This window comes from Taudactylus pleione, unplaced genomic scaffold, assembly GCF_031769625.1.
Source record: "Taudactylus pleione unplaced genomic scaffold, aTauple2 ptg000571l, whole genome shotgun sequence".
Taxonomy (NCBI): Eukaryota; Metazoa; Chordata; class Amphibia; order Anura; family Myobatrachidae; genus Taudactylus; species Taudactylus pleione.
Window position 1 is genome coordinate 10983367 of NW_028284973.1, and position 24043 is coordinate 11007409.

Consider the following 24043-nt stretch of genomic DNA (forward strand, 5'->3'; position numbering starts at 1 on the left):
ATGTATATCCGATACACCTGAGCTATCCAGAATGTGCGCACATACAATCCTCCAACACACATGCAATCAGGAGTCCGCCGACATACATAGTGCCGGAGTCGGACGCAGTGGAGCGATGTTTTTTTGACTGTGCATGTGCATTTTTGCGCAACGCGCATGTGTCCTGATTTTGTGGCTGCAGAGTCGCAGAAAAATTGTAGAGGCACGCTAGCAGAAATTTATGGGGCGTTCCTAGATGGGTGGCAAAAAAGATGCACGGAGATGTTGCGTCTTATGGGAGTGTCGCGGGCGTTTCACTTAAAGCGTTTGCATATAGAGACGGACGCACAGACTCAGACAGAGGAACTGCACCTGCCACAGGGCTGGTGCAAGTTTGGATAGAGCGACCCGTGCTGCGTCTAAAGACACGCCAGATGATAAAGTAGAGTCTAGAGACGGTGGGGGTGGGCGTCTCAGCCCTTGCACATTCGGACGCACAGATGTACACCGGGCAAGGACGTTGTAGCGGCACTAGTATAAAGTCGCAGATGTGACTGTGGCAACAGACTTAAGAAGGGACCGCGACTGCAGCAACAGGCACAAGGAGAGACTGCGGCAACAGGCACAAGGAGAGACCGTGACTGCGGCAACAGGCACAAGGAGGGACCGCGACTGCAGCAACAGGCACAAGAAGAGACCGCGACTGCGGCAACAGGCACAAGGAGGGAGCGCGACTGAGGCAACAGGCACAAGGAGAGGCCGCGACTGCGGCAACAGGCACAAGGAGGGACCGCGACTGAGGTAACAGGCACAAGGAGGGACCGCGACTGAGGCAACAGACACAAGGAGGGACCGCGACTGAGGCAACAGGCACAAGGAGGGACCGCGACTGAGGTAACAGGCACAAGGAGGGACCGCGACTGAAGCAACAGGCACAAGGAGGGACCGCGACTGAGGTAACAGGCACAAGGAGGGACCGCGACTGAGGCAACAGGCACAAGGAGGGACCGCGACTGAGGTAACAGGCACAAGGAGGGACCGCGACTGAGGCAACAGACGCAAGGAGGGACCGCGACTGAGGCAACAGACGCAAGGAGGGACCGCTACTGTGGCAACAGGCACAAGGAGAGACCGCGACTAAGGCAACAGACGCAAGGAGGGACCATGACTGCGGCAACAGACGCAAGGAGGGACCGCTACTGCGGCAACAGACGCAAAGAGGGACCATGACTGCAGTAACAGACGCAAGGTGGGACCGGGAATGCGACAACAGAAGCAAAGGGTGGGGGGGGGCAGAGACTGCATCCAACTTAGAATCAGGCCCATAGTGACAATACTGTTTTCAAGTCCTGTTCAAAAATTATCTTTTGTTTCCACTTTTTGTGTGTCCCACATGGCAAGGGGATAAATCCGCAAAAATAGTGGGATAAAATCACAGTACGTCACCCGGCGCAGCCACATTTCTGCACATTCATAAATGAACGCCACTGTTTATTAATATTATTATTATTTATGTACATTTTTCTTAGCAATGTAATAATCTTTCTTCTTTTCTACCGTTTAAATAGTTTCGTTTTTCAAGCTTGATATTTAAACATGAAGCAGGGCGAAGGTATTGGCGGCTTTCCTGGCACATGGAGGACGCTCCCTTGCCATGCTACCTAATACTTTACCTTCCAGGGACTGAAATTGTCTCCAGTCCCCGACATATGACACTTTTATTATAAAGCAGAAGTAAACATTGCTGCACTGGTAATTACCTTGACCTACTTAATAATACCCAGAGACTTCGCAGAGTAAACCAGCATGAGTTAGATTAACATTGCTAAAATATTCTGTTCTCTCTATGCCGCCAATTTTTTTTTTCTTTTTATTAAAATAGTCCCGGCCCTACAGAAACCATTGTGATTTACTTAGCGTTCTTCCGCAAGGTCTATTTTAATCTGAGTGGCTGGAACGAGTATAAATCATTCAAAGATGACTTTTCATGCACACAGGACCTCAAGGAAAAATGATATATATTTTTATTTTACTTACTTGAGAAAGTGTATACTGCCATTGGGAGGAAGGTACAGCTATGTCCCTTGTGCCTTCCTCATTTCATCATTCTGTTATTTAGCACCTGAGCATATTAGATGAAGGTGCAGGCAGGTTTGAGGTGTATGTATTATATATAGGAAAATTAATCTGTTTTCTTAGATATTAATATATATTTTTTTTAAACCACTCTGATTTTTTTTTATTGTGCTGTGACTACAGGCATGGCGCTGTGACTTAAAAAAAAAAAAGACTAGTATAAGGGAATCACCCTCATTATATTCCACTTTTTTGTTGCATGTGGTCTTCATTTGAGTGAGCTGAACCAATGCAGTAAATACACACACACACACACGAGAAATAGGGAGGGTGAACCAGATCAGAGCGGTACTAAACTTGCCTAGCATCAGCTGAGACTCCACAAACTCCTCCCCTAACAATCCTATAGGACACGAGAAAACCACAACTAACATTCTCAGGGGCTTATTCATCAACACTAAAATAACGGTTTTAAGGACATTTTCCTTAATTACCATTATTTTAGTATTTATTAACACAGGAAATATCACTGATATGCCCTGGTTAAGTCCCCCTACGTTAATTTCCACACTCCGCATACATTGGTACATTAGTATGGGGATGTCGAAATTAGGCTATTAATGAAATTCCAAAATGTATGTATTTTTGGAATTTGATGGTGTTACTATACGCCACTCTCAGGTGGCATACAGCGGGATATACTTACCTGCTTTCAGCGTGAGCAAGTCCTCCGGCTCCCTCCGTCGCTCCCTGGTCACTCCTCCTGCTCCAGCTGCTGCTCTGACACAGACTGACAAGTTTCAAAAATAAAGAAATAAATAAAATTTAAAAACAAACAAACAATAAAGTAAAAAAAAAATTCTTCAGACGGGAAGTTCTGCGGCTGCAACCTGTGTACCAAGCGGCCAGGGAGGTGGGAGAGGTAGAGGGGTTGGGTAGGACTCAGAATTACTGCAGCTGTAATTAGTGCTGCGCATGTGCCGCTTTTGCGAATGTAACGGCGTATGCGCAGCACAGATTACAGCTGCGGTAAATTAGGTATAGGCAGGGAAATGCATCTATTTCTCGAAAAGCTGTCATCGCAAAAATGACAGCTTTTCGGAATAGATAGTTATGGAGAGGAGGAATGATGTATTTCCTCCGGTAATTAGGTATAACTCCATGCCAGTCCTAAACCTAATTACCTCCATCGAGTTTTTAGTTATGATGAATAGGCCCCTCAGTCTTAAAGGGTAAACACGTCCAACACATTAAAGAGGCAATACACAGAGAAACTCCTCATGGTTTAATCTCCTTCATGTTTATTTCAATTCAAAACTTTCAGTCCTACTGAGATGAGTGGAAGGGAGAAAGACTTCGGGGTATATTTACTAAAGTGCGGGTTTACAAAAGTGGGGATGTTGCCCATAGCAACCAATCTGATTCTACTTATCATTTATCTTGCACCTTCTAGAAGATGATAGCTAGAATATGACTGGTTGCTATGGGCAACATCTCCACTTTTGTAAACCCGCAATTTAGTAAATTTACCCCTTAGTCTGGCTCTTTTTTGGGAGGGGGAGATGCACTAATCTCTGGAAAGTGATAAATTGGAGAGTGATGAACTGCCAGCCACTCAGCTCCTAACTGTCATGTCACAGGCTTTGTTTGAAAAATGACAGTTAGGAGCTGATTGGTTGGTAGTTTATTACTTTCCAGAGCTTAGTACATCTCCCCCTTGATGAGATAAAAAATCCTAATAACTTGAATTGTTAATGTTAGAAAGCATTAAACATGGTTGATCAAGGTTTCTAATACATAGCAAGGTTTCACAGTATTAATATAATAAGTAAGCAGGATTAAAAAAAAATTTTTTTTTAATTAAAACATGAATGCAAAAAAAACTGGTTTAAAAAAAATAAAATAAATAAATTTAAACTGCTTGTTTTTTTTTTCCCAACCCTGTGTGCCAGAGATCGCAGGTTTTACTCAACCTGTTTCTCGTGAGCCTGTGTCTGCGTGCAGGGCTGTTTGGGGGAGCGTGCAGCAAGTGACTCCACCCAGGGGGTAAGGCAGTGGGAGCAGCAGCATTGCTGTCCCTGTTGCACCCTCCTCCGGCTTGTGGGGGGCATGAAACAACACCCTGCAGCCTAGAAAGGCGCCCAGCTACCTGGCTGCTCCCGACTGTCCCCCTCTTTGTGATTACATGATGTCACAAGTCACATGTCCTGGAGGGGAGGCTTGGTACATAGGGTGTGGAAGTGCCTTGCTGTGACACTGCACATATGTGTTCCATCTTCCTACTATACTGGCCTACTTTCTGGGCCAAAGGGAGCTCCAGAGGGTAAGTGCAGGGGACGGTGACCATACAATCTGCGCAGTTGTGTATCGGGGGTGTGGCCTACGTGACATAAATTGCGTCTCCGCGACCCATCCCACCCTATTCACTTGGCAAGTGGGTGTTATCTGAGAGGGTGGCCCGCTCTCTCCCAGGAGTCAGGGAGACTTCTCCAGTGTGTTTCAATCCAATACAGCACAATCTGCTGACATGGCGTAGAAGCAGCCACAGCGCCTTACATGAGACGTGGTGCTGGCTTCTGATCCTCCATGTCTGTGATGGGCTGAGAGTGTGGCGCTTGGCTGTGATGTCACAGACAAGCGCCTCACGCCCCCTCTTAGGATGCTACCCCCTGCCACCTGCATGCTAAGGTAAGAAGCAGCTATTGAGGAGGGGCACTGTTTACAAAAAACAGGAGAGAGGGGGCTAGCATTGGCTTTCAGTTCCACTGGTCATCCATGAGCAGGTTGATGGACAGATAGACTCTTACCGGTTTGGGACAACATAGATTATTGATAAATTGTGGGGCTTTGCTTTGTAAGAGCCCTATACATGGTTTGGGTACGAGATCCCGGTGGTCAGGATGCCATCAGTCAGAATGCTGATAGCAGTATGCTGACGGTCACAATCCCGGCAGAATTAGGTAAGTAGGATACTAACCTTCACCCTAAACCACCTTTCCTGAAGTCTTACCTTAACCCTCTCCTCCCGCAGCCTAACCCTACCCCCTAATACTGACCGTCAGGATCTCACATTGCTGTCCGGCAGCCCAATCGCCGGGATGCCGACTAAGGGCCTGATTCAGACCCGTCCGCTATCTGCGTACGCTCGCTGGATGCGTATGCACATTTGGCAAAGTGACGTCACGGGAAGCGATCGCTCGCCAAGGCATAAGCACGCCCACCATGTCTTAGCGAGTGGCCACTTTGTGTGAGCGTATGCCCAATTGCACAGGCAGAGCCGCCCACCAGCACCACGTCATCTCCAGGAAGTGTATTAAAATATTGATACATCGAGCACCATCGGATGTGAGCGCAGTGCTTGAGGTAGCTTTACCTTACCGCAAGCATTTCGAGGAAATCAGTGTAAAGAAAAGGCAAGTGACGTGTACTATGACGCTGCCTGTTAATTATGCACGCCTCTAAAACGGCGTTGAAACACTCAGGCACGCCTGCGTTCGCATCTCCAACCCCCCATTATTAGTGTCCTGCCCCTGTTGCCACCCACAAACGGCCTCTCCTGTCACTCATTTCACTGGCCTGTCTTTGCAGGGCGAGTGAGCAGTATGCCATCGCAGTGATTAGTTCGCGCACACGTTAAACGAAGCGTGAGCATGCGCGTACCCAGAACATCGGCCCGCTTGCGAGCGCATATAGCGAACGGGTCTGAATCAGGCCCTATATCCCCTTTACATAGATTGAATCCTATCCAAAATAAAAAAAAAGCTAAAACCCCACATCAGGAAACGTGTATCCAACTCGTTTACTAGTGATATGACACCCAGTAACTTCGCACGGATATTTTCTGTGGGGCATAAAAGTAAATGCTATAAACACTTCAATGTAGTATTTTGCTTCATTGTGAGAATGGGCTGCGGATGTGAAATGACAGCGGGTTTGTACCCAGACCTCTCCTATATTTAGCATCGCACAGCCTGTAGCGAGCGGGTGCTGTGCACTAGACGTGTACCTGACAGCTGCCTTACATGCAGCTGGTCTCCAGATGCTGCAAACAAGACAGGCTGACCTCTTTGCCGGTAAACAGAACAAGCATTGTGTGTTTGTAGAGCATTTAAGGAAATCCAGGAGGCCATAAATAGCTCTGATGTCTGAATGCTGAGTCTAATACGTTTTTTTTTTTTTTGCGTTAGCTCTACTGGTGCCAAAGTAAAATGCGCTACCTATAATCAGGCCGGTACCGGCAGACGACTTTGCTGTAACTCTCCATCTTTTCTGAGATCAGACATCTATTTCAGAGACAGGAAAGTACTATAAAGTCCTTATCGGCTGATGTCAGCCTACATTTTACCAGACGTGTCAGACGTAAACTTATCTAAAATGAAAACACAGAGGTAAATTGGCGGGGACAAAGGATCAGCGTTATTTATTTGATCAATGCTAGGGAATAGATGTTAGTAAGGGGATGGTATGGTGGTGAAGAAGGACTGATACTACTGACAGTATAACCATCGGCACATCTCAACACACCAAGGTCTAGATGGGGCGGAGCCTTCTGCAGGCCGATCATACTCCACTCAACGTATCCAACTGCCCTCCCAATGTCACTACGCCAAAAGGCTGACCCCAGTAGGGTAGAATCAGCCTATCCTGCGTATTAGCAGGGAGAGCACGTCAAGGTCTAAAGCAAGACGGTCACTGTAGCTGTTCTTTGTGGTAAGCAACCCCAAAAGCCAACAACAACTAGGGAGGGAGGCGGGGTGTCCAAACAGACAAGGTGCACTAGAAAGTTCAACCACCATTACACAACTAAAAACACGCCCTAACTCCACCCCTTCCCTCCTACAAACTACAACCAATAAACCTATAAGGCCTTAGTCTGAACCTATACTAAACTTTTAACCCTGTCTTAAACAGTGCAGGCTAACCCAACCTATGTGTCAGGGCCGGCCCAAGCTAATATTTTGTTAAGTGAATATAGATTTTTGTTATAAACAATAATAAACACAGATAGAGTTGAAGCACTATGGGGCCTATTTATCAAAGCGGTTTTGCCTCACATCAGTGCACAATACGCAGTTTTGCCACACATCAGTGCCACAATACATAATATGCCACACATATTTCAAAAAGTACATGTCTCACATATAGTGTTCACTCTAGGTCCGGCGGCAGGCAGGGCGCTGGACCTAGAGTAAGGGCACTTCTGCGCCCCCGACAAGGGGTGTGGCCAATGAAAAGGGACATCTTTATGATGCGCCCCCTTTATGTCACTCTTGGGGGCGTGCCCGGCACTTACAGCAGCCCCCAAGCGCCGCGGTCACTGTGAATGGATGCCGGGTGCATGCAGCCGGCATTCATTCCCCGGCGGTGACCGCTGCTCTGTCGTTTTCCCCACCCGCGTGACACTGCGGCCCGCGGGTGGAGGGCAGAACCTGCAGGCTGTTTCACTTCCAAACACTCAGCAGGTCACTGAATGCTGGCCTTCCCAATCAGAATCCTCAACAGAAACCAGCTGTGCCCAGGCTAGAGATGACATAACTCCTCTCTCAGGTGTTACCACTAACCTCCAGCACTGATGACTTCCATGCAGGGAATCAGCCAACCATTCTAAAACCTTGCTCAGCGCATTTCTTTAGTGTTTGAGAATCAATTGTGTCTACATACAGTATGTGCTCCCACTCCAGAACTATACATTCCAGTATAATTTGCTTCCAGTATTGTTATAACTCCAGTGTTCGGTCTCCGTGATAGCACCACATCCATACCCATTTCCATCGGCGATGTTTCCAGGCAGAGTCCTCATAACAGCTAAGTACTCTAGTCTTAGACTCCAATGCTTACTAATGCAATCCGCTATGCCAAACATCCTGTACTGTGTTGAGGATTACACGGATAATCTAGTAAAAAGATAGAAGGCCTGTGCCTGAAATAATTGCAGTGCAGCTGAGTATGCCTATATACCCAGTGGCCACTTTATTAGTTACAGCTTTCTAGTACTGGGTAGGACCCCCCCCCCCTGTTTGCCCCCAAACAGCCTGAATTATTGTTGGCATGGATTCAACAAAGTGCTGGAAACTGGTCTGACGCAGCTACATTCAACCTACCAGAGATCATCATCATCTCATCACTTGCCCCAGGGTTTTAGTCAAAGTAAATTTTTTCCAAACAGATGAATATGCAACTTTATGGCGACCATGTTGCCCACAATTTGCATTAGCACACCCTTACTGTAGTTTTGCAAGCTTTAGCATGCCCCCTCCAACCCCCCATCTGAGCCCCTTAGGGAATAGCAAGTGCAAGTAACCTAAACAAAAAAAACAAAAACTTGCATACAAAACTAAATAAAAAGACAATTTGCCACTCAGTTTTTAAGATGACCTGCCTTTCCTCTGCCCTTCCTAGCCTATCCCCTCTCCGGCTGCCGCTGATGATGTCATCATCATGCAGCAGGCAGCCGACCAATCACAATGTTATTTTCTTATTATTACATTATTTATTTTATTACCTATTTGCCCTGGTGGTCCAGCGGAAGTGCGGGCGGCCCGCTGTGGCAGAGACCTGCCGGCCGGTGTTCACTGTGCCTGAGGACCCGGCCAAGGTCGCTGACTCGGTCTACAGCGCCACAGCCACCGGCGCGGGGGGTGGTGAGTGGTAGCGCTGAGCGTCCTATAGGACGCTCTGCGCTGCCCACTCAATGTAAAAGCTGCTTGGTGCAGCCCGGGAGTAAATTCCCAGGTAGCACCATTCAGATATGAGCAGGGTAATTTCCCGGGACTTAACTCGTGGGAAATTCCTTGGTCAATTGGAGGGTCGGCTACCCGGGAACGTGTTCACAGTTATGCACTTTTCAGACATATACGAGATCCCGGGAATTTGGCTGAGGCAGACTAAATTTCTGTGGATCTCAGTATGTCTGAAAGGGGTATTAGTGACGAAACGTTTTTTGGAAAATACAGTTTAGCATGCAGATTTGTTTGGGAAATAAGGTTAGTAAGTCTCCTAGTGTGAGTACTGAAAAACATCTGCTTCAAATGGCAGCGCTGGAAAACATCATTCATCTAGGCTGTAAATTTGTGGAAAATGGGATTTCCTGTACATTTTTGTGGCACAAGTAGCGGCACAGCCATTTCTCATTTACAGCGAGATTTTTATATCACAGATAAACATATTTTGCTTGTTAACAGATTTGTACAGTAGCTGCTATAGGACCTAAAGCATATTTGCATATTCTCCTGAAAGTTGCGGGAGCTTCATGATCTTTTGGGCAGTACCCCACATCCCCAGGAGAGTAGATGGATCTCCCGCATGTGAATGACGTAAAGAGCCTGGTCTGCCCCCCCCCCCACCCCGCGAAGCTGTCAGCTACATCTCCTCTCTGGATGAAAGGGGTTAATTAAAATCGGCAAGCATGGCCCAACGCTGAGAGTGGCCCAAAGATACTGTACTTGTCCATCGGCCGCTGAAGGCCTTTGCTCTTCTCTTCTGGACTTTCAGTTCCAAGTGGGAAGACCGGAAGGATGATCCAAAGAGCAAACCAAGCCCTCAGGAGCAGATACACTTGTTTGCTGCCCTGGACATACCCCTTTTCCACCACGGCGCTGATCCCGGTTATTCCTGGATTGTCGACGTTCACACTGCACATGGGTGCAGTGCATACCTCCCAACATTCGATCATCAGCACTCGGGACACGGGGCGCGCTCCTGAAAAGGGGCGTGGCCTACATGAAAAGGGGCATGGCCTAGCGGCATGCTCTGTTTTCATCACTAAGGGATGCTGGGCTGCCCCCGGGCTTCCCTACGTACTGTGAATAGATGCTGTGCGCAGGCGCACAGCATCTATTCTCGCTCTGCATACATGCTACTCTGCTATGCAGGGTAGCGGTGCATGCTTCCCCCAACATCCCCCCCACCGTGGGACACTGCGGCCCGCGGATGGGACAGCAGGACAGTCCCATAGAAATGGGACTGTCCCGCTGAATGCGGGACAGTTGGGAGGTATGGCAGTGGAACTCTTCTCCCGGCGCTTGGAGGTGACATCACCTTCACATTCTGAAAAAACAGTAATTCCCCATGCTGTAAACCTGAGAAATGATCTCTTTTGCATGTCCATAGAAGACCTTGGGATCCATGGGCCTGATTCAGACCCGGACGCTATGCTGCGCTCGTTCGCATTTGATTTTTTCGCAATCTATGCATGTGCATGATTCACAATGCGCGTGCGCGAACCAGTCAGTGCGATGGGAAAGTGCTCGCCCGTAGCCCGTAGTCGGGCCGCTATTTAGAGTGACAGTGCCGTTTGTGGGTGGTAACAGGGGAAGGTGCTTGTAAACGGGAGTGTGGATGTGCGAACGCAGGCGTGCCCGACCGTCAGAACGGCGTTTAATGGGTGTGCATAATTAGCAAAGTAGCGTCTTTACACACGTGACTGGGATGTATTTTAGCCTGAACTGTTGTGGTGGGAAAAGGCTACCACAAGCGCTGCGAGCAGCTCCGATGGCTTTCGATGTTCCCGATTAATCCTACAACTGCCGGAGATGACGTGTTGCGAGTGGCAAAGGGGTGTCTATATACAGGTGCGAGCGCATAGTGCGGCCGCTCGCTATTACTTAGTGGGCGGCTTTACGCGACGCAGTGCGAGCGCATGATTTAAATAGCCAGCCCCTTTTAGCCAGCGAGCGGCCGCAAATAGCGTCTGGATCTGAATCAGGCCCTATGTGCAAAAAAATCGTTCATTACATTTAGTAAATGAACGATTTTAGTAAATGATTTTCGTTCATTTTTCCCTTGAAAAAATTAACAAAAATCGTTTACTAAAATCGTTCATTTACTAAATCATGTGTGTGTATGCAGCCTTAGTATATAGACTCCCTTGTGTGTATTTACATAACATTACTGGCTCTAAACCTAAAGATCAGTCATCACTCATTGGAAAGTTCTTATTTGGAATAGAACCTTTCATTATCTAAACCTATCACTCATTAAAATGATAATTTGCACTGATTAGGAGACTTTTATCAGGGTGACTGCAAATAACCTGTGCCTGGAACATCTTAATTACTGCGGGGTCAGATCCTGACGATGCAAGCCAAGCTTTCGTTTATCAAAGATTACAGAAAATGCAGAAAATTAGTGAATTAATAGCTAATCAGCTAATATCATGCCTTCTCTTCTCATTATGTATTGAAAGGGACGTTATACTAATATTTAGAAAAAGATAAGTATTATGTTCTGTGTCAGTTACACAAAGAATAAACCTGCGTTTGGGAGATGTTTTTTTAAAAAGATATTGCATTGTAATTTCATTCAAATAGCAGTTGTGTCATATAGCCACTATGTGGCACTGTTCTATTGTCGTCTATGGACAGTGCTTTCAGTTTACCTCTACTGAGAAATCCTGTGAGATATTTTACAGCTATTAATAATTCCATAATTTATAACATTTGTTGCAGAATAAAACACACCGTTGTATTCAGTATTTGTCATGAAATTTAAATTATTTCCTTCAGGTTTGCAATGACTGTTAATGCAGATACATTACTGACCCCAAACCCATGTGGGTCCAATGCATAGGGAAATGCAAGGGGGGGTTCTGGTTGCTTGGGATCCCCCCCCCGCACACACCATGACAACAATAGAAAATGTAATATAATAGAATTTTACTAGTGCTGCATGTTCTTCTCAGTATCACAAAAGAAATAATCAGCACCTCCTCTGGATCTTTTAATATGTATCAGCATTAATAAATAACCTGTGCAACAGCTAGGAGATCTGGAAACATGCACTGTCAGGGATGTGCTGCTATAGAGCCCAATATATACATATATGTCCAGGGCATTGCTGGGTCCTTCTGCTGCTCCTCCAGGCTCCGAGACTTGCTCCAATGCTCTGGAATGGTGCCCACATCTGAAATAAAAATATTCACCTCAGGCAGGATGGCCATACTGCCACATATAATGGCTTACTATGATCACTGGTCCTGTACATGCTGGAATTATGACACACAATACACTTTGTATGATGCATATTAAAGCTGGATAAGTGCTAGTTACGCCCTCTTCATGAACTGGCCAAACTCACTCTAAAATCAGGCATTTGGAAACCCCCCTCTAGAAATCCTGCGTTTGCCACTGCCATGGAAATCATAGAAGATTATTTCTGATATTCCATTAGAAGAACACAACTTAGGGGTCTATGTTCTAAGCCTTGGAGAGAGATAAAGTGGACGGAGATAAAGTACCAACCAATCAGCTCCTTAAGGTGCGTACACACAGTACGATATTTATGACCGATAAAGATATCGTTCAACTATAAATCGTTCATATCGTTAATTTTTATGCAGCGAACAACCAATATGCCTTCCCGCATGGATGATAACGATATCTATGGTCGTCCGTACACTCTGTCCAGGGTGAGTTTAGGGGGTCCAATATTTTACTACTGTATATAACACACAGAGCATTCTAGTTACCAATATAATACAGAGAGCATTCTAGTTCTCAATATATAATACAGAGAGTATTCTAGTGCCAAATTTATAATACAGAGAGCATTCTAGTGCTCAATATATAATACAGAGAACATTTTCTTGTCCAAATTCCAATATATAATGCAGAGAGCATTCTAGTGCCAAATGCATAATACAGAGAGCATTCTAGTGCTCAATATATAATACAGAGAACATTTTCTTGTCCAAATTCCAATATATAATGCAGAGAGCATTCTAGTGCCAAATGCATAATACAGAGAGCATTCTAGTGCTCAATATATAATACAGAGAACATCTAGTGCTCAATATATAATACAGAGAACATTTTCATGTCCAAATTCCAATATATAATGCAGAAAACATTCTAGTTACAAATATATAATAAATAGATTATGCTAGTGATTAGTACATGTTGAGACCCCCATATCCAAAATGCTTGGGACCAGAAGTATTTTGGATAACGGATATTTCCATATTTTGGAATATTTGCATACCACAATGAGATATCTTGGGGATGGGATCAAAATCTAAACCCAGAATGCATTTATATACAGCTTATAGACACAGCCTGAAGGTTATTTTATACAAAGTGTTTAATAATTTTGTAAATTGAACAAAGTTTGTGCACACTGAACCATCAGAAAGCAAAGGTGTCACTATCTCAGTCACGCTCAGAAAATTCAGCATTTCTGAATATTCAGTATTTTAGATATGGGAGACTCAACCTAATACAGAGAACATTCTAGTGTATAGTATATAATAGACATCGTTCTAGTGTCCAATATATAATACAGACAGCATTCTAGTGTCCAGTATATTATACAGACAGCATTCTAATGTCCAATATATAATACAGACAGCATTCTAGTGTCCAGTATATAATACAGTCAGCATTCTAGTGTCCAGTATATAATACATTCATCATTCTAGTGTCCAATTTATAATACAGAGAACATTCTAGTGTCCAGTATATAATACAGTTAGCATTCTAGTGTCCAGTATATAATACAGACAGCATTCTAGCATCCATTATATAATGCAGAAAGCACTCTAGCATCCAATATGTAATGCAGACAGCATTCTAGCATCCAATATATAATACAGACAGCATTCTAGCATCCAATATATAATACATACAGCATTCAAGCATCATATATATAATACAGACAGCATTCTGGCATCCATTATATAATGCAGACAGCATTCTAGTGTCCAATATGTAATACATACAGCATTCTAGTGTCCAATATATAATACAGACAATGGCCCTCATTCAGAGCCGTTCGCTATTTGCGGTCGTTCGTTCAAAAACAAGGGGTGGCTATTCAAATGATCCGTTCGCAAATTGCAGTCTGTTCACACCTCTAAGTCTGAACGAGCGAGCAAAACATACGCTCGTTTATTTGATAAAAACGCCCCCTGGCCGCTCGCACCATACGTCATGTCCGCTATTTATTTGATTAATCGAGTACATCGTACAGCGTATGAACTGCTCGCTATTCTTGTGGTTGGTTTTTCAACTGCTATTTTGCGAGCAGTTCTGAGTTTAAAAAAACCAAGTGACGTGGTCAGTGACGCTGCTGGATTAATTATGCACACCCTTAAAACACCCGTTTTGACCTTTAAGCACGCCTGCGTTCGAATTCCACTCCCCCGTTTTCAAGCACCTTCCCCTGTTACCACCCACATACGCCTCATTCTGTCACTCAAAATAGCAGGCGCTCGCTATATAGCGTACAAACGATTTTCGGCCGCACTGACTGGTTGGCGCATGCGTACTAAAAACCGTACGCATGCGCAGATGTGCGAACATCGCTCGGAACGAGCGTACTGCCGCTAACGAGCGGCTCTGAATGAGGGCCTATAATCCAGTGTCTGAATAGATGGCCTGATTCAGAGATGTGCACAATTCTGATATTATTATTTATGCATTTGGGCTATTATCGGTAGAGTGCACATGAAGTCTAAGTCGCAGCACTAATGCGCCATTACAGTATTTACTCGCAGTGTGATTGATGGAGCATTTGTGGGAGTTAGCAGGGAGTGGCGGCAAAGATCGCAGGTGCGTCACTACCGTTTTCAGTGCATGTCACAGCCCACGCCTGAGACCCCATACGCAGTGATAGGGGCTCCTGTGTCTCAGTTACCGCTGCCATTCTCAGTAGCCATAGGGTTACGCAGAACCGCCATAATGGAATAATCAGCGACCGATGCTCCGTCTTTGTACGCAGATGCTTGGATTTGCAAAGTCGCAGGTGGGCGTCTCTATACAATCCTCGGCGGCTGCGCCATTTGCATATTTTTGCACAGCAGCTGCGTACAGTATCGCAGTTGCGTAAGGATCACGGTTGCGATGGCATTAGTGTACATCTCGACAGCAGGCCCAGGGAGAGCATTCTAGTTACTGATATATAATACAGAGTGCTTTCTAATGACCAATACACAATAAACAGTGAAAAGAGTGGACAAGTGGAGAAATTGCGCATAGCAACCAATCAGCTTCAAGGTTGCATTTATCAGGGAAATTCTATAAAATAATAAGTAGCAGCTGATTGGTTGCTATGGGCAACTTCTCCACACTTTTCCCTGCTTGTTACATCTCCCCTCATATTCTGTATAATTGTGTTTCCCAGATCTATGGTGGCTAATATACACACCCCCCGTGTCTGTTGGCGACAGGTAATCCCCCCACTCCTATTTATGGACCCGCTTAATTCCTTTAAAGTCTCTTCTGTACGTGAAATTCCAGAAGGTTGGTCCGATCAGATCCCTCCCATGAGCCCCCGCGGCCTTCTGCGCATACACAGAAGGACTTCTGGGTGTTCGACCTGGAAGTCTCTCTGCCCGGCAGCATTGCAAAGGAGCTGTCCTTTGCGAAATCCTTAGTACATACCGCGGTAATGAACCGAAGTCGGGGGATGTACCACATCACGGAAGCGATGCTTAGTACATCTCCCCCTAAGCCTCTTAAAAACACCTATTTAATCTCGTTGGCACAAATAACATAAAAGCATCCATTACCTACTAAACTTCATGATATCCGGATAAAAGTCTTAGATGTACAAAGCCTTGGAAATACATAACCCCCCACCCCCCACCCCCAAAATAAAAAGGCATGATAGAGAACTTATATAGATAGACATACTGGTTAATTGCTATAAAACTGTGTACAGTATTAAATTAAAAAAATAATTTATAAATATGAAACTTTAATTGTTGCCTGGGGCTTTTTTTTTTTTTACATAATAATGTCTGCTTCTTTTTTTAATAAATAATCAAAGCCTGGGATTTTTTTTTATTTATTTTCTTAAGCACGGCCTGGGGCATTATTTTTTTAAACTATTTAGGCCAGGGGTGGCCCCACGGTGGCTTTTTACAATTTAAATATGCCTTACAGCTAGACCAGGTTAGTAAACCCCATGATCCACATAAAATACATAACAAAAATCCAGATCCACAAATAATACATAAAAATAAATAATACATAAAAAGCTGACTAAGATTGAGAATAGGTAAGAATCCTAGGTTTTTTGTTGATTGGCTGACATGACAGCCTTGTTGCTGGGCAGTTTAGTTTAAGTATGTGTGTCACCTGGTTGGTGGTTTGGCCAATGGTATAGTCAGGGGTGGGGTTTGTTTAAGGTGTATATATGGTGTTTCTTCCCTTAGGACAACCTCTTTTTCATTTTTAACCCACCATCCCGCCCCAAACTTTTGCTGTTTGTTTAGTTGCTAACTCTTCCTTTTTCTATTTAGGGGATCCGCAGCAGTGCTGGGATCGCAAATGCAGCAGAGGGTGTCATACACACATACCACACACCACACACCACACACCACACACCACACACACCAATCCTTTATCCCCTTCAGGAAGCCAGTACAGAGATAACTTACTGGGCTTCTTCCATCAGCAGCTCCTCATGTAATTTGGGGGAGCGGAGCTTGTGACTGACAGGCTCCGGAGGACCCCAGTGCAGGAAGGGACTGAAGGAGAGGGAAGGGGCGTGGCCACCACACTGCCTGCACGGCTCTAAGCAGGCGACTGACTGATCTCACTGACACCCAGGTGAGGGAGTCCCCATCCACATAATACTTTCATCGTCCATTCAGTAAAATACATAAAGCAAAAATCGAACCTGTCGACAAATTCAAGAAAGGCTAGATGGCCGACGCAGTCTGGGAATGTTGAGTCCAGCCCGGAGAGAGGAAGACGTTTAGGAGAGATGCGCACACGGAATTCTCGAGGTAGAACAGCTGAACCCACCACTGAAAGTGAGAGACCCTTAAAAGAGATGTGCATACGCAACTCTCAGGCTAAGGTCGGCGGAGTCCAGTAACCAGAAAGATCTGCTTTTACATGATCAACATGATTGTACTGTGCGAATCAGAAATGCAGCAAAAAAAATGTATAACTGATACATAGTAAATCTCTAAGGTCCGTCCAGTCTCCGACCATACAATGGCTCCCACTGCTGGGGAGCTGAGACTGACAAAGGCCGGGATGTACTAAAGGAAAAATGCGGTAAAAACCCAGTTTTCGGGGGGTTTACCGCATTTCCATATGTACTAAGACCCGGCCGCACTTTTATTGATGCAGAGGGTAATGCCAGAAAAACCTGGCATTACCCTATAGAAACCTATGGGCTCCTGACGATTCGCCGCCGCCCAGCGCTGGCCCCCACTCACCTGCTGTCCATGGTCACCGGCTCGCGCTCCTCCTGGGTCCTCCGCCTCCTCCTCCTCCTGATATTCTTCTGGGTGCAGGGAGGAGGAGGAGGAGCCCAGGGCTTCCTGCACAGGTGACCAGCAGGAAGCTCCCGGGGCTCGGAGGGGACGATGTCCCACGGAGACCCCATCACCCGGTTTCGGCGGCTTCGCAAAGGGCAGCTCTTATCGCAAGAGCTGCCCTTTGCGATACCAATAGCATATGTTAGTACATATGCGATTAGTAAGGTTGCGGTGACTGGCGGAATGGTCACCGCAACCTTAGTACATCCCGGCCTTAGCCAGAGAGGAGGAGGTCCCACCGGGAATGGAGTAAGTATGGGAGTGGGATTTAGAGGGGGGTGGGGTGGAGAGGTGGCAGGTGTGACAGAGCAGGGGGCGTAGCAGCAGATAGGAGGGCTGGGCTGGACAGAGTGGGGGTGGGACGGTGCGGAACAGGGGAGCAGACTGGGGTGACCCAGCATCCACCTAATAATCTAAAATCGCGCTACATATTCCAGTATGTTCTCTTATTTCTTGCTGTTCCCTTTCAATTTAATTGACTTTGTGATTTATACTCAATTGGTTTAAGTCTGTTGCTACAATCTGCATAACTAAATAAAAAAATATAAAAACAGATTTAATTGTAATAATAACAGTAATTATAATAACTATAAAAATAATCGGACAGTCACTGTAAATATAATTATTATAGAGTAAATATAATCATACAGAACTCATTTGATGATTGGTAACAAGGCTTAATTACTGAATAGAGGTAGGACCACAAACGCCAAGGGCAGTTCAAATTGTAGCTTTGGGACGAAAACCCAATTATTCATCTGCAAGATGCTTGTTTTGTATCATTCACAATAATCTCATGAATACTTAATGGCTGAAATTTTAAGGGCTCTTTAATTTGTACTTTAAAGTCTGTTTATAGAGCTGTACAACAACGGTTATGTCCGGGAGTTCCGGACCTACAGCAGCTTCCCTTCTTTAGTAATGTTTACTCAATAGTCTAAGTGATGTATGAACTGTAAAGGGCTAATGTGAAATTATTCCCTCTCTAAATATCACTGAGAAATGTTATTTTAATCTTCTCAACATTGAAAATAATTACTTGCAAGAAGTGTTGTAGCAAAACACAATGCAACGTACCGTAGAGCTCTGGCAAATGGCTTTCAAGAGATAAGCAAGTTGGAGATGTTCCTAGCGCTACAAATGACGTTTTCATAGTATAATACAGTATATCCTGGTGTGATGACTTGTTGCCAACAGGATATTTTAGGATTATCTCAATTCAGTCAAGTGGTCAAAATCTACACAAACTAATGCCGGGTACACACTAGGGCAGGGGTAGGGAACCTTTTTTCTGCCGAGGGCCATTTTGATATATAGAACATTATTCACGGGCCGGTGCAGGCCACGCCCCCTCCATGTGATGTCACACGGGGGCGGCCCACAATCGCCGGTGATTACAGCAATGCCTGGAGCATCCTGAGGATGTTTTGGGAGCTGCAAGGGCAGCGGTGTGACCGTCTGAAGCGTTCTAAGGACCCTCCAGGCGGCACTGCTGCATAGATTCTGGCTGCGGGGTTCCACTCTAGGCTCACTGCTAGCCAGATGAGGCTAGTATATAAAAGTTCAGAGGGCCAGACCAAATGATTCCGCGGGCCTTATATGGCCCCCGGGCCTGAGGTTCCCCATCCTTGCACTAGACGATATCTAGTGTGTATGGCAGCGGCGGGGTGCCGGCATCGGCAAGTGCATACATAGTTGCTGATGCCGGAAGCGGCGGCGGGGGCCATGCTGCATCCGGCTGGAAATGTTGCTGTTGATGCGCGTCAGCAACATAGCGGTTACGATATGTCGTCTGATCCACCGGTTCGGACAATAAATCGTCTAGTGTGTACCCGGCTTAAGCCAGTCCCTGGTCCACCCGTACATGTGCAAGTCTGCAGTGACCATCTATATAATAGAATCCACTGCTGATAAAAATGATGTCATCACACAGTTGATCTGAACTCTGACCCCTCCCACTGGTGTCAGAGCGGCACAGGAGAGAGTAAGGGGACGGTGATAAAGAGAGACACTGGAGGGGCCAGAAAAGTCTTATAATAAGTCTGATGTAAAATTTATATCATATATATGAAGTATCCCATGGTGGAGCAATGGCACCATTCATTTGGAAAACAAAAAAAAAAAAAAACTTCTAGTCTAAAAAAAGAACAACTTACTTTGGCAACAAATAAATAGTTTAAAGTAATAAAAAGTGGAAAACTTGGTAAATTCTCATGACTACTTGTTTAGCCCCTAAATCTGCTGTCTTCATTGTGTAACCGACAACCACACTTACTTACTTATATAAAGAACCTGATCCTGAGATGGACACAAGTCCATAAGCAGACTCATCTGGCGATTGTTGGCAGACTGCGCATGTGCCAACGAAAGCAATCGCAGGCTGCGCAAGCGCCATACCATGAATGCCCATCTGGACGGAGGATATAAACGCAGTAAGCTTGCTCTGTGCATGGCTGAATCTTTCCTTCCAGGAATTGGGCAGCAACTAGGTGGTCACTGTGCGGACACACGGAACGTATCCATGCTGTGGGAGAGTCGTGGCAATGTCACGGGCATGTAGCCCGACTTCCGTGCTTTTTTGAGGCATGCGGACAGAGGTGGGATCCTTGTTTCAGACAAAAGGTTCGCACTCTGCATGGGGTGGGTGTAAGTGCCAATACACAGGGAATAGTCGGTGGTGTGACCACACACATGGAAATCAGTGGATACTCACATTAGCGTAAGGTAGTAATTCTGCAGCCGCGGACGTCTGCGCTTGCGGCTAATGCGGAATTTCGGCTCAAAGTGCGATATACGTCGGATGCAAGTATCTCTAACCCTGGGAGGAAATTGCATAGTAGATTACAGACATATAAAATGATTGCGGATCTCACGTACAAAGACGCCTCTGGCGGCATTATCATATTATCACACAGTCGCCGCGTACAACCAGGCAGCGGCTGTATGATTTGCGCACATCTCTGAATGAGGGCCATAGTGCGTACCTCCACTTTGGGGAAACCTTGCCTTCAAGAGTGATAGAGTGGAGAAGTTTCCCATAGCAACCAATCAGCTTCTAACGGTCATGTTATAGACTGTGCTAGATAAATGAAACAAGCTGATTGGTTGCTATGGGGAACCTCCACTTTATCACTCTCCAAGGTTTGATACATCTACCCTGTGAGAACACTTTGAATCATACTTGCAGAAAATCGGGTGTCGCTCCCCGTCCCCCGTCAAGTCTCCCGGAATGGCCGCCAGACCCCCGTGCGCCCACGCGCATAAGTGGGCAGTCCGGAGGTGTGATGACGTGATTCGTGCTTAATCGCATCATCGTAGCTTCGCCCCTGCTTTATGATGCCAGGAATATCGGCATTATAAAGCAGAGAAGTGGGGCCGCGATAGCACCAGCACGCCCCCACACCCTCTGCTGCACCGACCTGGTAGCCCCCTCCCAGGGGGCTGGCAGAATGTCGGTAAGTATGCTTTGAATGTTTTGTTAGCAACAAGAGCAAGGTATAGGGTCTTCTCTATGCATTTTGAGAATAAGGGGTCTAGTTACTAAGCAGTGTTAGGAGACAGAGTGAAAAGTGATACGGTGCCAGCCAATCAGCTCCCAACTGTCATCTCACAGGCTGTGTTTGAAACATGACAGTTGGGAGCTGATTGGCTGGTACCTTATCACTTTTCACTCTGTCTCCTAACACTGCTTAGCAAATAGACCCCTAAGATGCTCAGATTGGGTCTCTCTGTTGTGGAGGGTCCGTACTCAGATAACTCAGCAGGTCTTGACGCAAATCTTCACTGATGAAAAGCAGAAATAATGATAGATTCTTTATTTCTAGCAAATCAATATGACAATTTCATATGATATACTCTAAGCAATGCCAAGCTGGAAGGTTACCCGCAAATTGGTAGCTATCTGGCCGCTCGTACTGCTAACCTAAAATTAGTTTGGATAGACCTTCATATAGAAATCTCCCAGGCCCAGTAATTATATAATCCCATTGAGGTCAGGGAACACACACTGCTCTAGAATTGCCTTAAATATCTTTATTTAATGGGGAGACCCAAGAAAATGTTATCGCAGAAATTCAGAGGGCCCTTCATTGCCTGGACCTTACGAATACGAGCCAGGAGTAGCGAATGATCTGCCACTTAGTCCAAATAATTAATAAATAACATAGAGAACATATAAATGTAATGCTAGAAAAAAAATACACCCTTCACCTTCTTAAAGGAAAAGTATTGTCGATACAAATATTTTGATGTTGGTTAAGTGAAATCTAGTTGCACAGATACATTGTTGTGTGTAGGTTTAGACATCCTGTAGCCAATCAGAACACTGGAAGACTCTCAGTACACCATATAATAGAGGTAACAGCAATAGGAACATCAAATCTAATCAAAGCTAAGGGGTCTGTTTCGTAAAGGCTGAAAAGACGTATACATCAAAGGGTTACTATCGGTAACAGCAATGGGGATTGCAACAGTACGCATCCTCAAGATGGCGCTAATACAAGAAAATCAATTTAATACCATGTTTTGTTTTATTCATGTTTGTTTTTTTGCATATTTAGATTTATTATTATCATTATTATTATTCTTTTATTTTATTATTATTATTATTATTCTTTTATTTTATTATTATTATTATTTTATTTTTTATACTAAGTGGAACTGAATTCCAAGTCAGCGCTTTCATCTCCACGGCGCATGTGTTAACTGCCATTGCTCCGCCTTCGTTACTGCCACGGGCCCCCAAATACGCTTGGCCTGGGTAATCATTCTGCACCCACGCCACCCCTTTCTTGGCGCCCCTGAGCCTATTCTCTAAGGAGTCCAATGAGAACTCTGCAAAGTTCTGGAGGCTCCAGGGACATTCGGGGATAGAAGACAAGGGTGGACAAAGCTGCTGGCTGAAAAGCATGCTGGGAGTTGTCTTTAGTCAGCAGCTATTGAGTCCCGGTGTGTCCGCACTACAGTACATATTTTCTAACATTAGAAAAACTGTCTCTATATAAAGGCTCCGCTCATTAATAGTCATAACAGCACTTGGGTTTGTCTGCATTTTTCCAGTGTAAAGTTTGCAAAAAGCTGCTCAGTCTAAGCCTCCGCCCTGTTATCTTGTTTCCCAGAAATCTGGAGCTACATTCACCTGATGCCAAGCACACAGTGGTGCTAAGGAGCAAAGACCCAGCTACAGCTCAGGCCTGGTTCAGTGCCATACACGGAGCAGTGGCGTTACTGGTGTCCAAGGTGATAACAGAGGTCAAGGACCAGCTGGGGAAAAACGGGATCTCCGGGAGCCAAGAAATCCGACACATGGGCTGGTTGGCAGAGAAGGTTATTATGAAAATATCATATTATTATATTGTGTTACCGAGCCTAAGCCATACAGACACACATGTAATGATGTTCTATAATTATAGGTGGATCCAGGTTCTGACAGGTTACCTTCCACCAACCTCCCCTATTGCGCCCCATCCCGCACCAGGTCCTCTCCTGCCTTGTCGTTTACACTCCTGGACAAGCAGGAGACCTCTAAGCTGAAATACTCTGTACTGTTGTCATCATTCTAATCATCAGATCAGCTATGGGATGTTGTAGCTTCACGCATTTCACTTCCTACTTTCCCATATATAGCCAGGAGGTGATCATACTCAACTGCAGCTGCAAAGTTTTAATAATTCAAATGACGTACTGTACATAATAACTCTAGAAGGTATATTACACTATTTTATTGATGTTAGCAAAATGATCAATGCACAACTGAACCAAACATGCATTGCAGGCAGAGACCATGGAGGGTGCCCTGAATATGCCACGGTATCCAACTACCCCTTGTAAACTTGACTAACCCATCCCGTAAGGGTGGTGTTGCTGCCCCAGTAAAGTTGGTGCTGTCCATAAAACCAGTCCACAAAGGTGAGTGCACCCAAAATAACGACGTTGCGCCCGGGCTGATGATATGCCCCTCTGTCCTGCCGAAAAATAGCCAATAAACTGCCCAAAGGAACAACCTAACACAAAAAAGGGGGTGAGGGCGGGGAAGCTTCACCGATCAAAGAGGCCTTGGTCTTAAAGCAACAGTAATAAATAAGCTATCTAGAACATGACCCTGGAACTCTAATAGACTAATACATAACATGTGACAAGCGCACAGGCACAGGTCAGCCCCCAGCCTTATGGTTTAATCCACTTTAGGCTTATTGAGCCTTCAGCTTTTTGTTTTAGGAAAAAAGGTGTTATCATTCTAGGAAGAAAACAATTTTAATATAATAAGGCAGCAAACGGGTTGGGTACAAGGATCCCAGCGGTCAAAATCCCGACGCCGGCATCTCAAAAGGGTTAGGATACCGACACCGGTCGGTAAGTATCCTAACCCTACCTCTAAACTTAACCCTCACTCCCCGCAGCCTAAACCTAACCCTCACCCCCCAGCCTAAACCTAACCTCCCCCCACCCCCTCACATCCTAACCATAATCCCTAATTCCAATACCTATTGTCCCGACAGCCAGGATCTGGACTATGGGGGTCATTCAGACCCGCTCGTGAGCGTCAGTACGCTCGCAAGCGGGTCGAAGTTCCCCCACTGCGCATGCGCACGACGGAGGGAGCTCCGTCGTGCGCAAGCGCGAGACCCGGCGAGCGACGGGCTCTCCATCGCTCCGGGTCTCGCACCAAAGGGGGCGTGCTGTCGATGTTGATTGACAGCACGCCCCCTTTGGTGGGCG

The 24043-nt window shown here is 45.6% G+C and overlaps 1 protein-coding gene across 1 annotated transcript in view; it reads left to right on the forward strand.

Annotated features, from left to right (window-relative positions):
- SNTB1 (syntrophin beta 1) overlaps window positions 1-24043 on the forward strand; it is a 238188-nt gene that overhangs the window by 119074 nt on the left and 95071 nt on the right. Inside the window, exon 3 of the mRNA XM_088453124.1 lies at window positions 22444-22651. Coding sequence (XP_088309250.1) covers window positions 22444-22651 — 208 coding nt within the window. The remainder of the gene's footprint in view (window positions 1-22443; window positions 22652-24043) is intronic.